The sequence below is a fragment of the Bos indicus x Bos taurus genome, chromosome 27 (genome assembly GCF_003369695.1).
Source record: "Bos indicus x Bos taurus breed Angus x Brahman F1 hybrid chromosome 27, Bos_hybrid_MaternalHap_v2.0, whole genome shotgun sequence".
NCBI classification, from domain to species: domain Eukaryota; kingdom Metazoa; phylum Chordata; class Mammalia; order Artiodactyla; family Bovidae; genus Bos; species Bos indicus x Bos taurus.
The window spans coordinates 36,716,599-36,732,608 of NC_040102.1; the positions used below are offsets into that span (position 1 = coordinate 36,716,599).

The following is a 16,010-nucleotide window of genomic DNA, read 5'->3' on the forward strand; positions in this document are numbered from 1 at the left end:
CAGACATGGTAACCCAGACATGGTAACAGAAGGATGTGGAGTTCAGCCTTTATTCCGCAGTTAACTCCATTGGATTGTATGGCTGCTGGGCTGTGATCTAAGTACCCTCGTCACGACAGTTGTAGCAGAAAGGAGCACGTTTGAGCTTCCGTGCCAGGCCCTGTACTGGCCCCTCACGGTGACCTCAGGCGTCGAGTGCAGTCGCCCAGGAGAGGAAGCCTCCCCAGTGTGCTGGTGCTGAGATACTCACCAGCTCTGCTGTCCCCCGTAAAATGCCCCTCAGCACCTCCCCTCCGCTCCCCAGGTCCCCCTCCTCTCCTTCCCTACCCCCGGCCCCTGTTGGCCTTATAACTCCTGTGGCCTCACCATTATTTGACTTTCCCTTTTAACATCGATTCATTCTTGACCCTGCCGCCATCCTCAGTCTCGCCTCTGCAGCCTCACTGTCCAGCCAGCTAGTTTGGCCTTTGGTGGGTGGCTGACCACCTACAGACCTTCCTGTGAGCGGCCTGTCAGAAGTGCTTCTCAGCTGCTCTGCGGGCTCTGAAACAGCATCTCCCAGGGAACCAGCGCTGTCACCGTCACGGTGCTCTTGGTGTCTCTGCCAGCCTTCTGCCCCTTCTGTGAACGCGCCCCCCGCCACCCTGGCTCCCGCCTTCTGGGCACACTCCCACGGGGGGCAGTCACACCTCGTGTTGGTAGTTTTGCTCACCCACCTGCCCCGAGGATGAGCTCCAAGAGGCCTGTCTCGTGTCCCGTGGCCGGGCCAGCGCTTGGCACACGACGGGCACGCAGTGGACGTTTATTCGGTGAATGTGGGCCTGGTGAATGGTGCGCCTGGCTTGGGGTTTCTGCAGCCAGACTCCTCTGGCAGGTACTCAGTTACCTCTGGCCATCAAAGCGGCACAGATAATTCCTGACCTTTCTGACAGCTCTTTGAATTATGATATAATAAACACTCTGTGAGGTGACTTCACTGCTGCAATTTAAAAAGGTTCTGGAAAGACGGACATGATTGCAAGTACATTTGACACCACTGGGTGCCACTGTTGTCTGCCAGCAGAAGGTGCCAGCCTAGCTGTGGGGTCCAGGCCTCCTGCCCTGGAGGTCCGTCTGTCTGGTTCCTTTTGACTTCCTCCCTCCCTTCCCCAATAACCTCCCAACTCACAGTCTGGAATTGACATTCAGCTTGGTTTAACCTCTAGATTGCTGGCCTTGGGAAATGACTAGCAAATGCATCCTGCTCTGGCTCTGTTGATGGTCTACAGCCTGTGCTGCGTGCAGGCTCTGCCCTGAAGAGAGACCGGAGGCCGGGCTGGGAGGCTGCATTCCCCAGGAGCCCCTCAGAGCTGCACGCCCCTGTCTCTGCACCGTAGAGCGTGTGGCGACAAAACCTCAGCACAGTAAGAAGTCAGGGATGCAGGAGGGTCCCTGGTCTGAGAAGCGTGTGCATTTTTAGAGGAAGAGGCTGATTAACTCAAAGGAAAGACTCAGCATCCCGTCCCCTTGGGAGGGTCCCTCCTCTGCCCTCACGGGAGCAGGAGGCCATCCCAGTTAGATGACTCGGGGGCGGCAGGGGGAAGGGGCAGTGGGCCAGGCTTGTCTCTGCACAGTCTTCAGTCACTGGCTGGTTCAGTGCAGTGGCTGGAAAAGAGGACTGACAGCCTTTCAGTTTTCTTCGATTTACTGTGAATTGATTTGTGGCCTAGCTTGTGATCTGTCCTGGAGATTGTTACTTGTGCACTTGAGAATAATGTGTATTCTGCCGCTTTGGCATAGAATGTTATATATATATAACAACGCAGAGACTGGCCTGAAAGCCAGTGTTTCTGGGTTGATTTTCTGTCCTTCCATTGATGTAAGTTAGGTGCTCAAGTCCCTTCCTGATACTATGTTAATGTTAGTTCCTCCCTTTATGTCCGTTAGTCTTTGCACTATGGATTGAGGTGCTCCTATGTTGGGTGCATATATACTCACGGTTGTTACCTAATCTTCTTGAATTGATCTTGGATTAATCCTTGATTATTGTGTAACGTCCTTGTCTTTGTGTTAGTCTTTGAATTCTGTTTGACTGACACGAGCGTTGCTTCCCCAGCTTTCTGTTTCCGTTTGAACCAAGTACCTTCCTCCAGCCTTTCAGCCTGTGTGCCTGCATCTGAAACGATTCTCTTGCAGGGCCCCGCGTGGTTGTGACATTTGTCTTGCTTCATATCGGGGCCTCTGTCACCCTGGCGACGAGACTGAGACAGCAGCCCTTCTGCCAGGACACAGCTTGCAACCTGACACTGTTGTGCTGTTATTTTTCTTACAAAGTTTAGGAGGAAACAACTTTCTTTATAGTTTTATCAAAAGCAGGGCCATGAAAGGCCTGAAATCAGGGCAGGCAAGTCTCTTTGCGGAGAGAAAGAACTGTTTCCACCTGGCCAGCCCTCCTCCTCTCCTACCTTCCCAGCCCCAGAAGGAGACAGACAGCATGGCTTCTGCCACAAAGGCTGGAAGTGTCCTTCTGAAGGTCCTGAGGCTCCAGGGAGCTGTGTCCTTGTGTTCTTGGCTGCTTGAGCCAAGAAGGGAGACAGAACGTGGGCTCTGGCTGGGTCCTCAGCCCTAGATGGGCGAGCTGCGGCCCCAGTGCTGCTGAGTCTGGCTGACTTAAGAGTGAAGCAGGGGGCTTCCCTGGTGGTGGTGGTGGTTAGGAATCCACCTGCCAACCCCGGGGACATAGGTTCAATCTAGTTGCTCACCGCAACTAGAGAAAGCGTGCAGCAGCAACAAAGACCCTGTATAACCAAACGTAAGGAACAGTTTTAGAAAAGTTCCTTTAAAAGAAAAAGTATGAAGTGGGAAGTCTGAGCAGAGTGTGACAGAGGCTTCATCAGGGACCAGCTGTCTTGGCAGACGGCTCAGCACTGAAGGCTCAGTGTGTGTGAACGCATGGCCGGGCTGTGGGCCATTCTCTCCTCTTGTGTATCTTGGGCACAAACAGGTAACAGTAGTAAAATAAGAGGGGGAAAAAGGTATTTGAAAATAGAAGCAAACAAATTATATAGCTTTTATTTTTGTGGAAACTCAGTAAAAAAAAAAAACATAGGTATGTAGAAAAAGACTTCAGAGGCAAACTTTTGAGGGGCATTTTTTATTATAAATTTAATATGGTTGATTAATGAAAAATCACAATGAAGTACCGAGAAAGTGTTTGTCAATATAAAAGTTTTAGCAGCATTTCCACAGTTTCAGGCTCTTGCATTAGTCGTACTTCCTCCCGCTATCAAAAAAAGAGAAGACTCCAGTGGGGGACCACAGCAGAGCAACCAGGGATGCTCCGCTCTGTGAAGGCCTCACGGAAGTCCTCAAGTCCAGTGTATTGTCTAACAGGTCAACCCTCCCCACTCCTGGATTTCTAGAAGGCTAAAGCACTTGCCTCATGACCGAGGTCAGAGTCCCATTCTTCAGGCTGCAGGGGAGGAGGGGGCGGGAGTTTAAACTGGACTTGACATGTAGTGCTCGGTCACGCGTCCTCGTGTCGGTACCTCCTCTACACTGACACCATCGAGGGGCCAGGATCCGGCGCGGGCCGCAGAGGGGGGTGTGGTGGGGGCCGGAAGTGGGATGTGCCCGTGGTGGGGGCTGGCATCGCACCATACACCCTGCTCCAGGTGGTCTTGCCACACCCAGGATTAATCCTGGGATTAGTGAGAAAGTGGGGGTGGGGTGGGGACACAAACAGTATGAAAATATAATACTGGCAAACTATTCCGCTGCTTCTTTGGTACTTTCCAAAATTCTCTGATCAAAAAAGTATAAGGGAAGCACACCATTAAAAAATTACAGTTTTAAGTATTTACAGAAGCAATTCATGATATATTACATAATCAATACACAGTATATGAACAAATTCTTCAGTGAAAGCACTTGTGAACTCCTGTTCCAGTATGTCAACAGCACATGGACACCTTCCCAAACGGGCCTCCTCATCCTGTGTCTCACTTACGTTACAGATATTAAATGGGGAAAAAACACCGTCTTCCAATCTACACTTCCTTTTAAAAGGTTCTTAAAATCTGCCGCTGAAATCGGTATGTACAAAGATTTGTTGAATATTGAAGTCTAGGCAGGTAGCTCCACTCCCATCTCGAGGATGTCTGAAATAATACTAGCAGTTATTCTATGTATACAATATATATTTAATATATAAGTAACCGCACCATGTTATGTCGCCACAATACCAGTTGAATGCACAGTATTATGTACAGTAGTTAAGTTAGCTCTGGACGATGACTCTACACCTAGGTGGACAGTGTGGTCTGGAACATCTGAGGGGGGTGTGGAGGCGCTGGCCGGGGGACAGCCCGTGGTGGGCACGGCGTGTGTGTGTGAGCCCACACCACCCACACACACGCCCCGGACCATCCCCCGTTTGCTGGCCGCCAAGGAACGATCACACGAACGGAAGGATCCCGTGGATGAGGAGAGCCATGATAGCAGCACTGAACAGCCCGGCCACGGGCACCGTCACGAACCAGGCCACGAAGATGTTGCGGAAGAGGCGCCAGTCCACGGCCTTCCGCGAGCGGATCCAGCCCACCGCCACCACCGAGCCCACCTGGAGGAACACAGGCATTTCAGAGCAAACCGAGGTGAGACGCAATCTACATTCAACCAGTAGTGTAAGATGACCAGTTCTTTCCCCTAAATCTGATGAAAAGCTTTTAAAAACACTTACTAGATTTTAGCTATGATTATTTTAGGATTACTCTGTCCAGATACAGTTCTGAAGCGCTGTTCCACGTGTATTCTGCCCTACGTGAATGGAAGCTCAGCCAAGAAAATGCTTTCTATTCTCCCTGCGCTTTATCAACCAGCCTTGACGGCCCTTACTTGGAGCATCCCCAGGCAGGAGACTTGATTACAGTGGTGAGCCCACTGTACGTACACGATGAAACGGCGGTAACGTACGCTTCTCCTAGGACAAAAGCATCATAAAACGTCGGCGCTGGAGATCTTGGCAAAGATCTAATCCATGTGGCTCAGTTTGTGGAAGATAAAAGCCCTTCCAGAGGGCATAGCGGGTGGGAGAAGATTTTTAAGTCATGGCAGGTTGAGGATGAGAACTGAGGGCTCTTGATTTTAAACATTTTCTCCAACTGCTTTGCAGTCCTCGTACTTTACTGATTAAAAAATTAATCAAATGGGACAAAAATATTACTGGTTTTAAAATGTCAATCCTGTTTCACAAATAATAGAGATATTTGAAAGTAAGGATGTTAACATGGATTCACTATTTCTCTGTACCCTCGCAGTTCATTTTATGAAATTTACAAAGGAAAAAAATGCACAAGTTTTAAGTTTCTAAAAATGGAAGTCATGAGAAAGGCTTATCATGAGATAAGCCTAATATCTCACACCTCAATTAAGCTCTGATGAAGCTCAGCAGCATCATGAAGGTGCCTTGGCCCCCGGGAGGGCCCCTGAACATCTCCATGAAACAGGCTTTGTCTCCACTGACCCAGAATTATTTCAGAGTCAGCAGGGGCCAGTGAAGTTCAGAGAGCAACTAGGGTGTATTCTGAGGTCAGCCAAAAAAATAAAATCCAGCACTTCACTTGTTTATGGAAGCAAACTGGAACAGCAAAACCAGCAGCATATTTAAGGAAGTTAATCTGACATTTTGTCAACCCAAGCTGTGATTAACTGGGAATTCGTACCGCCTCCAGGTAGCAAATAACAACCCACCTAAGGAGCATTAGATGATCGTTGTACGTAAACCCTTTGTCTAAAACCAGTTTCTAGCACACAGGAGACAATCGAGACGTTTCTGCTGCACAGAGACTAGCTGGTCCTGCTGGCCCTCAAATGCAGTCAAGTCTCCCGACACTGGCTTCTGAGGTGGGACTCTCCTTGTTACAGACCCTCTTCAGCTAGGCTGGATTATCTCACACATAAGAGAACATACTCAAATTTTAGGGTTATCCATACTCTCTCAGAACACTTCTTAAAACGCAGAAAATAGAATCATTATTGCAAGTTTATGAAATAGGAGAAGTGGACAGTTACCCACGATTAGTTGTTCAGTAACTAAATTGTCTCTGACCCTTTGCAACCCCTTGGACTGCAGTGCACCAGGCTTCCCTGCCCTTCACTGTCGCTTGGAGTGTGCTCAAATTCACGTCCATTGAGTCGGTGATGTCATTTAACCATCTCACCCTCTGCTGCCCTCTCCTCCTCTGCCTTCAGTCTTTCGCAGCATCGGGGTCTTTTCCAGTGAGTGGGCTCTTCACATCAAGTGGCCAGAGTTATCAGGTGGCCACTGTTCGTGAGTTACCCCAGAACACCGCTCTTGTCACACTTGTGTATTCCATTACACACTTGTGTATTACATTATTTTTAATAAATATGCCTATATTCGTAAACAACAGGGAACACTACTGTTTGCTTTAAGAAAATAAGCATTTTCCCATAGTGCTCACACCTTTATGACCATCATAAAACATGGTACACCCCTTAGGCCGATGTACCTTAATTTATTTAAACATTTCCAATTTCCCTCCAATTTTTCCATATTAGCAACAATGTCATGATTATACCAGAAAAGACCCTGATGCAGGGAAAGATTGAGGGCAGGAGAAGAAGAGGGCAACAGTTCATACGATCCAGTATAAAAAAGAAGCAACCTGATTAAAATATGGGCAGAAGACCTAAGTAGGCATTTTTCTCAAAAAGACAGGAGCAGCAGGCACATGAAAAGCTGCTCAACATCACTCATCATCAGGAAACACAAATCAAAACCATAGTGAGCATCACCTGTCAGAACGGCTATCACCAAAAAGACCACAGGTAACAAATGCTGCAAAGGCATGGAGAAAAGGGGGCTCCAGGACACTGCTGGAGGAAGTGTGAATTGATGTATCCACCTGTACGGAGGTTCCATAAAAAACTGGAAATACAAACTGCTATGCGATCCAGCAATTCCACTCACGGGTATTTATCGAAAGAAAATGGAAACACTAATTTGAAAATGTGCACCCCAACATTATTTACATACAATAACAAAGATATAGAAGCAACCTAAGTGTGTATCAATAGATAAATGGATAAAGGAGAAATGGTATATACACACACACACACAGGAATATTAGCCATAAAACAGAATGAAATTCTGCCATTTGCAACAATATAGATGAACCTGGAAGGTATTACACTTAGTGGAGTAAGTCAGAGACCCAAATTTTGTATATTTTTACTTCTATGGAATCTAACACAAGTATAACAAAATAGAGACTCATAGAATCAGAGAACAAAGTAGTAGTAACCAGAGGGGAGTAAAATAGGTGAAGGGGGTTAAAAGGTACAAATCACTAAGTGTAAAATAAATTAAAAGGATGTGATATACAGCACGGGGAATATAATCAATATAATAACTGTATGGGGTATCATCTATAAAAATATCAAATTATGTTGTACACCTAAAACTACAATATTTTACATCTATTAAGAAACAGCTAAAATAACACCTGATAACACAAGGTCTCTTCATGTATTTTGCCCATTTACATACTGGAATCTGAATGTGTCTCGTCTTATTGTTGCTCAGTCGCTGTGTCTGACTCTTTGAGACCCCACGGACTGCAGCACGCCAGGCCTCCCTGTCCCCAACCATCTCCCAGAGTTTGCCCAAGTGCATGTCCACTGCATTGGTGATGCCATCCAACCATCTCATCCTCTCCTGCCCCCTTCTCCTCCCACCTTCAATCTTTCCCAGCATCAGGGTCTTTTCCAGTGAGTCAGCTCTTCACATCAGGTGGCCAAAGTACTGGAGCTTCAGCTTCAGCTTCAGTTCTTCCAAAGAGTATTGAGGGTTGACTTCCTTTAGGACTGACATGTTTTATCTTCTTGCAGTCCAAGGGACTCTCCAGAGTCTTCTCCAACACCACAGTTCAAACACATCAATTCTTCCGTGCTCAGCCTTCTTTATAGTCCAACTCTCACATCCATACATGACTACTGGAAAGACCATAGCTTGACTATACAGACCTTTGTTGGCAAAGTAATGTCTCTGCTTCTTAACATGCTGTCTAGGTTTGTCATAGCTTTCCTGCCAAGAAGCAATGGTCTTCTTAATTTCATGGCTGCAGTCACCATCTGCAGTGATTTTAGAGCCCAAGAGGAAATCTGTCACTGCTTCTACCTTTTCCCCTTGTATTTGCCATGAAGTGATGGGACCAGATGCCACGATCTTAGTTTTTTTAATATTGAGTTTTAAGCTGGGTTTTTCACTCTCCTCCTTTACCCTCAAGAGACTCTGTTTCTTCACTCTCTGCCATTAGAGTGGTATCATCTGCATATCTGAGGCTGACATTTCTCCCCCAATCTTGATTCCAGCTTGTGCTTCATCCAGCCAGGTATTTCACATGATGTGCTCTGTATATAAGTTATTCAAACAGGGTGACAATAAACAGCCTTGTATTCCTTTCTCAATCCTGACTGAACCAGTCAGTTGTTCCACACAGGGTTCTAACTGTTGCTTCTTGACCCGCATACGGTTTCTCAGACAGCTGAGATGGTCTGGTATTCCCACCTCTCCCAGTGTTTTCCCAGTCTGTTATAATCCACAAAGTCAAAGGCTTTAGTGTAGTCCATGAGACAGAGGTAGATGTTTTTCTGGAATGTTCTCTCTATGATCCAGCGAATGTTGGCAATTTGATCTCTGGTTCCTCTGTCTGTTCTAAACCCAGCTTGGACACCTGGAAGTGCATGGTTCGCGTAGTGCTGATGCCTGGCTTGGAGGATTTTGAGCATACCTTACTGGTGCGGAGAGGAGCACAGCTGTCCGGCAGTCGAATGTTCTTTAGTGCTGCCTTTCTTGGGGACTGGGATGAGGATTGACCTTTTCCAGTCCTGTGGCCACTGCTGGGTTTTCCAGTTTTGCTGACATATTCAGTGTAGCACTTGACTAGCATGATCTTTCAGCATGTGAAACAGCTCTGCTGGAATTCCATCACCTCCACCAGCTTCACTGGCAGCAGTGCTTCCTAAGGCCCACTTGACTTCTCACTCCAGGATGTCTGGCTCTGAGAGACTACACATCGTGGTTATCCAGGTCATTTAAGATCTTATTTGTTTATGTGGTATTTAAATATTAACTGATATTTAATGCAAATATTTTCTCAAGCCAGTATTTTTGCTTTCACTTTTAAATTTCTAATTTCATACACTAAACTATGCTATGCTCTTCTTCTGTGATTTATCTTTGGCTTGAATATTTGGTATTTAACTCGTTCCTCTATTTAAGAATACTCACTTTGGCCGTGCTGGGTCTCTGTTGCCGTGCGGGTTGGTCTCTAGTTGCAGCGAGTGGGGCCACCTTCTGGTTGTGATGCACAAGCTTCTCACGGTGGTCACTCCTCTTGTTGGAGAAGCACGGGCTCTAGGGCCCGTGGGCTTCACTAGTTGCGGCCCATGGGCTCAGGAGTTGCAGCTCCTGGGCTCCAGAGCACAGGCTCAGGAGCTGTGGTGCATGGGCTCAGTTACCCTGGATCAGGGATCAAACCCACATCTCCTGCAGTGGCAGGTGGATTCCTTTCCACTGAGCCACCAGGGAAGCCCGTAACTCTCATTTATTTTAAATTTTCTAAAATAAAATTCTATTTTATTCTAAAGTAATTCTAAAATATTATTTAAGCCATCAGATAACAGCACGTATTTTGACAACTGTGGGTCTAAATTTGTTTCTCTAGGGGGAAAGCCAGTTATCCAACATCACTTACTGGTCAAAATTTTCCTTCGTCAAACTACACGCTCGTAGGTACTAGGTTTCTGTCTCTGGCCTATCTACTTTTTTATACAAGTATCTAATTTCTTATTATTATGGTAAAATATACAACACAAAAATCTGTCGCGTTAACAATTTTTAAGTGTACAGTTTAATGGCAACCATCGTAACCATGCGTCCACAGAACTTTTTTGTCATCCCAGCCTGAAAGTCTCTGCCCATCTGCCCTCTCTCCCCACGCACTTGCCTCCTGTTTCCTTGTAACAGACTTACTATCTGGCCAGGCTGTTCCCCTTGTCACTGTTTCTCTTTGTAGATCATTTTATATTCCTGCTAGTTTAGCCCACAAAATTAACTGTAGCCTTAGTCTGTAAAGTTGTAAGCATTTGGTTGGCGTCGTGTTTGAGGAGAACTGATGTCTTTATAAACTGAGTTTCCCACCCAACCACGGTGTGCCTCATACGCAGGTTTTCTTTGACGTGTGAGTAGAGCTTTGTGTTTTTTCCATGTACATCTCTCACTTTATTAGGATTTTTCTGAAGTACCTCTTATTTTTGTTGCAACTATGGAGGAGTTCTTTATCTCATTTTCTTACTGGCTATTGCTGACAGACAAAAGTTCTAAATTTTTGTGTTTTTTTTTAATTGCAAACTTGGTCATTTTTACTGAATTCCAGGAATGTCTAGAAATCCATGCTGAATTTTATTAAATGTCTTTTTGGAATGGACTCAACAGACAGCAATACGTTGTTTTCTAATGGATCGATGAACCGTACTATACTGAAGATGTCTGTAAACACCCATTTCTTGAGCTCTGTGAGGGGACTGCCCTGTGTAGATATCAGCAGCAGATAAGACCTGTCCTGTTCAGAGCCGACTTTCTGACAACCCAGAAGATCAATGTGGTCCTGTTGAAATGTTCTTTTATAATATTGTTGATGTCATTTATTAGCATCTTAAAGTTTTTTTTTTCTTTTTTTTTTAATCAACATACATCTGGAAAGACAGCTTTGACTGTTTGTGGTGTTTTCAATCAGGTTTCAGTATTAGGTTATTCAGTATATGTTTCATAGAACAAATTGGAGGGCTTCCTGTTTTATTTTCTCCTATATTATGGCAAGTTCATTTAATGTGAGAATTCTCTCTTCTAAGATGGAAAAGATTAACCAGTGACTCCGTCGAGGTCTGGAGTCAAGCAGCATTTTCCTCCTTTCGCGTTTTCAGGTGAGAATTGTTTTTGGAGAACTTCCTTAATTTCTTCCTACTGTTCTGATCAGGTTTTCCACTGCCCTCCCCACTTCTTGTTTCATATTTATTTTTCATGTGTGCTTGCTAAGTATATATGCTAAGCAGCTTCCGTCGTGTCCAACTCTTTGTGACCCTATGGACTGTATCCTGCTTGCTAAGTATATATGCTAAGCAGCTTCAGTCGTGTCCAACTCTTTGCGACCCTATGGACTGTATCCTGCCAGGCTCCTCTGTCCATGGGGATTCTCCAGGTAAGAACACCGGAGTGGGTAGCCATTCCCTTCTCCAGGGGGATCTTCCTGACTCAGGGATTGAACCCAGTCTCTTGCATTGCAGGCAGATTCTTCACCATCTGAATTACCAGGGAAGCCCAGTTACACTACTATAAATCTACTCAAATCCTTTACATTCCTAAGTACTTCTGTCTTCATTTGTCACAGACTTAGACATAGTAATTTCTGAGTTCTAACAGCTTTTCCCTTGTATTTTTAGTTGCTATGTTATTTGGATCACAAAGGGCCCAGAGTCCCATGGCTTCACTATTAATGAGGTCTTTTGTTGATATAAGGTGGTATTCTTTGCTGTCATTTCAACTTTTTGAGGATGTTTCCAGATTAAGTCCATCACCAAGCACTAACAGCAACAGAATTACTGAGACGCAGGGGAACCAGACAGCATCTGTATTACAAGTCATCTAAGGTGGTCTTTCCATTTTCCAGATTAGATAACTGAAACCTAGAGGCTAGTGACCCTATTTGTAGTTATTTTAATTATAGTTGATTTACAATGTTATGTTAGTTTCAGGTGTAAAGCAATTCTGTTATATATCTATATTATATATACACACACACAGGTTCTCGTCTGCTATAGGTTATGTAACATATTAAGCTTCCTTCCCTGTGCAGTAGGTCCCTGTTGTTTAAAGTTTTATATATAGTAGTGTGTATCTGTTGACCCCAGACCCTTAATTTACCGCTCCTTTTCCCTTACCCCTGGTAACCGTAAGTTTGTTTTCTATGTCTGTGAGTCTGCTTTTGTTTTGTAAATGAGTTCATCTGTATCATTGTTAATTAGATTCAATACATAAGTGATATCATTGTGGCGGATTCATTTTGATATTTGGCAAAACTAATACAATTATGTAAAGTTTAAAAATTAAATTAAAAAAATAATAAAATAAAATAAATTTGTATAGAGAAGGAAAAAAAAATAAGTGATATCATATGATATTTATCTTTCTCTGACTTAATTCACTTAATATGAAAACCTCTAGGTCCATCCCAGTTGCTACAGATGGCATCATTTCACTCTTTTTTGTAAGCCTTTCACACTTAGCAGTGCTTGTTTGCAGACACATGGGTGGGAGTTTTGAGACTGGGTGTGGGGAGGCCGTGTCTGTCACAGTCACTGTGGTCCCTCGGTGCCCAGAACAGCACTGCACACACAGCAGAACAGGTGAGTTTTTTGAATGACAGGAGCCACTGGACCTAGGAAAATCTGCATGGGCCTCTGTTTTGCTGAAGTTAGTGGCTATGTTTGTATACCGGAGGCCCCTGGGGATATTTCAGAATTCCCCCAGGTATTCGGCAGCCCTGGGTTAGCAGACTTGAGTTCCAGCCTGGCCCACCCTGGGGCTCCCTTGGACAACTCCCAGAGTCTGTTTCCTCTTTCTTCATCTTTAAGGCTCCTTGCAGCTCCAACATCTCAGCACTAGACAAGGAATTAATTCCCTCTCACCCTGAGCTCTAGAGCCTGATATCAACAGAGGTTAATATCATCTGCAATTGACTTGAAGGCAATAGGGCTGCTCTGACCACCATACAGAAGAGAAAACTGAAACAACACGTCTTACACTTACATGAGCGATTTGTGCCTGTGTCTGTCCCCCGTCCACTCCCAGGCCCCTTCAGAGGGTGTGGGGGGACTGAGTGATGCGCCCCTCCACACCCTACCCAGGCCTACGAGCATGTTCATGGACACAGGACCTCAATGCAAAACCCCCAGTGAGGGAACCAGGACACAGGGAAGGAGGGCAGGGAGGGCCCAGAGGGGCTGCTGAGAAGAAAATGCCCCCCCGGAGACCCCCGGTGACTCTCCCGTCCCTGAGTGCACACCCAGAGCCGCCCCGACTACCCCCACCACCTCGCCCTGGTCACCAGGCCAGGCCTCCTACCTTGCAGTGTGTGGTGCTGACCGGCAGCCCGATGTTGGAGGCGATGACCACGGTGAAGGCCGAGGCCAGTTCGATGGTGAAGCCGCTGTGGGGGAGACGGGAGGCCGTCAGGGCACCGCCAGGGGCTCGCCAGAACCTCCGGGTGGACTGGGCTGCACAGCACCAGAGCCGGGACATCGCGGCAGCATCACACGGCACTTGCTGCGAGGCCGTGCTCAGCCCTAAGGAGTGAGTCCTGTCTCCCTGCTGGGTTTTCAGAAACCTCACCTGAAGGAGCTGGGCCAGGAATACCTGCCGCAAGGAAAACTACACACGTCGTTTCTAAATGGACGCAGGGAAAACCACACTCTTGTTTCAAAAATGTGTACTTATTATTATAAAGGAGTGACTTTTTGCTCAGATTACTTGTTTTTTTTTCAAATCAATGCTAGAATCTTTTGTTAAAATGAATTTCAAGACCTTTTACAATAGGTGGTGGTGGTGGTTGAGTCACTAAGTCATGTATGACTCTTGCGACCCCATGGACTGTAGCCTGCCAGGTTCCTCTGTCCATGGGATTCTCCAAGCAAGACTACTGGAGTGGGTTGCCGTTCCCGTCTCCAGGGGATCTTCCCGACCCAGGAATCAAACCCGGGTCTCCTACATTGCAGGCAGTTTCTTAACCAACTGAGCTATGAGGGAAGCCGTTAAAATATGTAGTTCTGAATTTTAGTTGTACTTGGAAATTCTCTTGTGGATTTATTTGACCCCTAATATTTCTAAATATCTCCAAAAGAGGACCACAGGAAGCCAGGTGGGAGGCTCCAGACCCCACCCCAGGGCAGAGCACACCCCCCCCCCCCCACCACCACACCCGCTGAGCCCAGGCAGCCCAGGAAGGATGTAATCACCCGAGGGCAGCAGGTGACAGCGGCCTCCCGCCAGCAGGTGGAGCCGGTGAGCGGAGAGTGTGGGACACGCAGTCCCCGCCCGCCTTTACCACTGGTTCTCTGGACCTCAGGCCGCTAAGACCCCCAGAGGGATGGGAACAAGGGCTGCAGGTGGATTTGCGTCTTCTCTTCCTTTCCGCGTCTGCCTCCGTTCCCATCCCTCTCCCCGTTCTCAGTGCCACCGAGGATGGGGGCCAGCAGAGGATGAGGGCGATGGGGGAGATGGTGCTAGGAGACGCCCGCTCTGCGAACCGCCCCCACCCCCAGAACAGGCTGTGCAGGGGGACATCGACACACCCGCTCCGAGGCTGCCCCCTGCTCACCTGGACGGCGTGATGGGGGTGAGGTCCTTCCCCATGGTCTGGATCACTCGTCTCCCCCACACCCAGAGGCCCGTACAAATTCCAACCCCTCCATAAAACAGCAGCCAGACGGGAGTCGCGGCTTCTTGCAGGACCGCACCTTGTTCATAAATCAGCCACAGAGCCACCAGGGGCCCGATGGCATTACTAGGAGAAAAAAGCAAAGCACACAAATAAATTGTACAAGTGTCCACACATACAGATGATGCTGTACACAACATTCAATGACTTCTCAGTCTTGAGAACAACCTATCTTACCGCATTTGTGGTTTGCCTGTGTAATCTCTAAGTGATGATAACCATTTAGCCATTTTTTTGGTTATGGCTAAAATAAACAAAAAATTTACCATTGACTATTTTTAAGTGTCACTGGAAAAGACACGGATGCTGGGAAAGACTGAAGGCAAAAAGAGAAGGGAGTGGCAGAGGATGAGATGGTTAGATAGCACCACTGACTCAATGGACATGAATCTGAGCAAACTCGGGGAAACAGTGAAGGCCAGGGGAGCCTGGTGTGCTGCAGGCCATGTGGGCGAGGAGCTGGGCATGACTTAGCGACCAAGCAATCACCGCCACTGCCCAGTTCAGCAGTGTTAAGGACAGTCACACTGTTGTTAAACAGGCCTCCAGAAATTTTTAATCACGAAAATCTGAACCGCTATACCCACTAAATAAGAATTCTCTTTGCCTTTCCCCCTTCCCCCAGTAACCACCACTTTACTCTGTCTCTATGAATTTGATGGACTACACCAGGTTTCTCACGTAAGTGCAAGCATACAGTATTTGTCTTTTCATGACTAGCTTATTTCACTTATCAGAATGCCTTCAAGATTCATCGGTGGTGTAGCATATGACAGAACTCCCTTCCTTTTTAAGGAAGAATATCCCACTGTGTGTGTGTGTGCATACACACATCATGTCTTGTTTATCCATGCATCTGTTGATGGACACTTCAGTCGCTCAGTCGTGTCGGACTCTTTGCGACCCCATGAATCGCAGCACGCCAGGCCTCCCTGTCCATCACCAACTCCCGGAGTTCACCCAAACCCACGTCCATCGAGTTGGTGATGCCATCCAGCCGTCTCATCCTCTGTCGTCCCCTTCTCCTGCCCCCAATCCTTCCCAGCATCAGAGTCTTTTCCAATGAGTCAACTCTTCGCATGAGGTGGCCAAAGTACTGGAGTTTCAGCTTTAGCATCATTCCTTCCAAAGAACACCCAGGACTGATCTCCTTTAGAATGGACTGGTTGGATCTCCTTGCAGTCCATGGGACTCTCAAGAGTCTTCTCTAACATCACAGTTCAAAAGCATCAATTCTTCAGCGCTCAGCCTTCTTCACTGTCCAACTCTCACATCCATACATGACCACTGGAAAAACCATAGCTTTGACTAGACGGACTTTTGTTGGCAAAGTAATGTCTCTGCTTTTGAATATGCTATCTAGGTTGGTCATAACTTTCCTTCCAAGGAGTAAGCGTCTTTTAATTTCATGGCTGCAGTCACCATCTGCAGTGATTTTGGAGCCCCAAAAAA

General features: G+C 46.6%; 1 protein-coding gene across 5 annotated transcripts in view; it reads right to left on the minus strand.

The window, feature by feature from the left end:
- Positions 1–3,114: 3,114 nt before the first annotated feature.
- SLC20A2 (solute carrier family 20 member 2) overlaps positions 3,115–16,010 on the minus strand; it is a 115,554-nt gene continuing 102,658 nt past the window's right edge. For all 5 annotated transcript variants that reach the window (XM_027530230.1, XM_027530229.1, XM_027530227.1 and 2 more), the window contains 3 exons: positions 14,439–14,624; positions 13,187–13,271; positions 3,115–4,600 (listed from right to left, as the gene is read on the minus strand). In XM_027530230.1, coding sequence (XP_027386031.1) covers positions 4,436–4,600; positions 13,187–13,271; positions 14,439–14,624 — 436 coding nt within the window. In that variant the 3' untranslated portion in view covers positions 3,115–4,435. The remainder of the gene's footprint in view (positions 4,601–13,186; positions 13,272–14,438; positions 14,625–16,010) is intronic.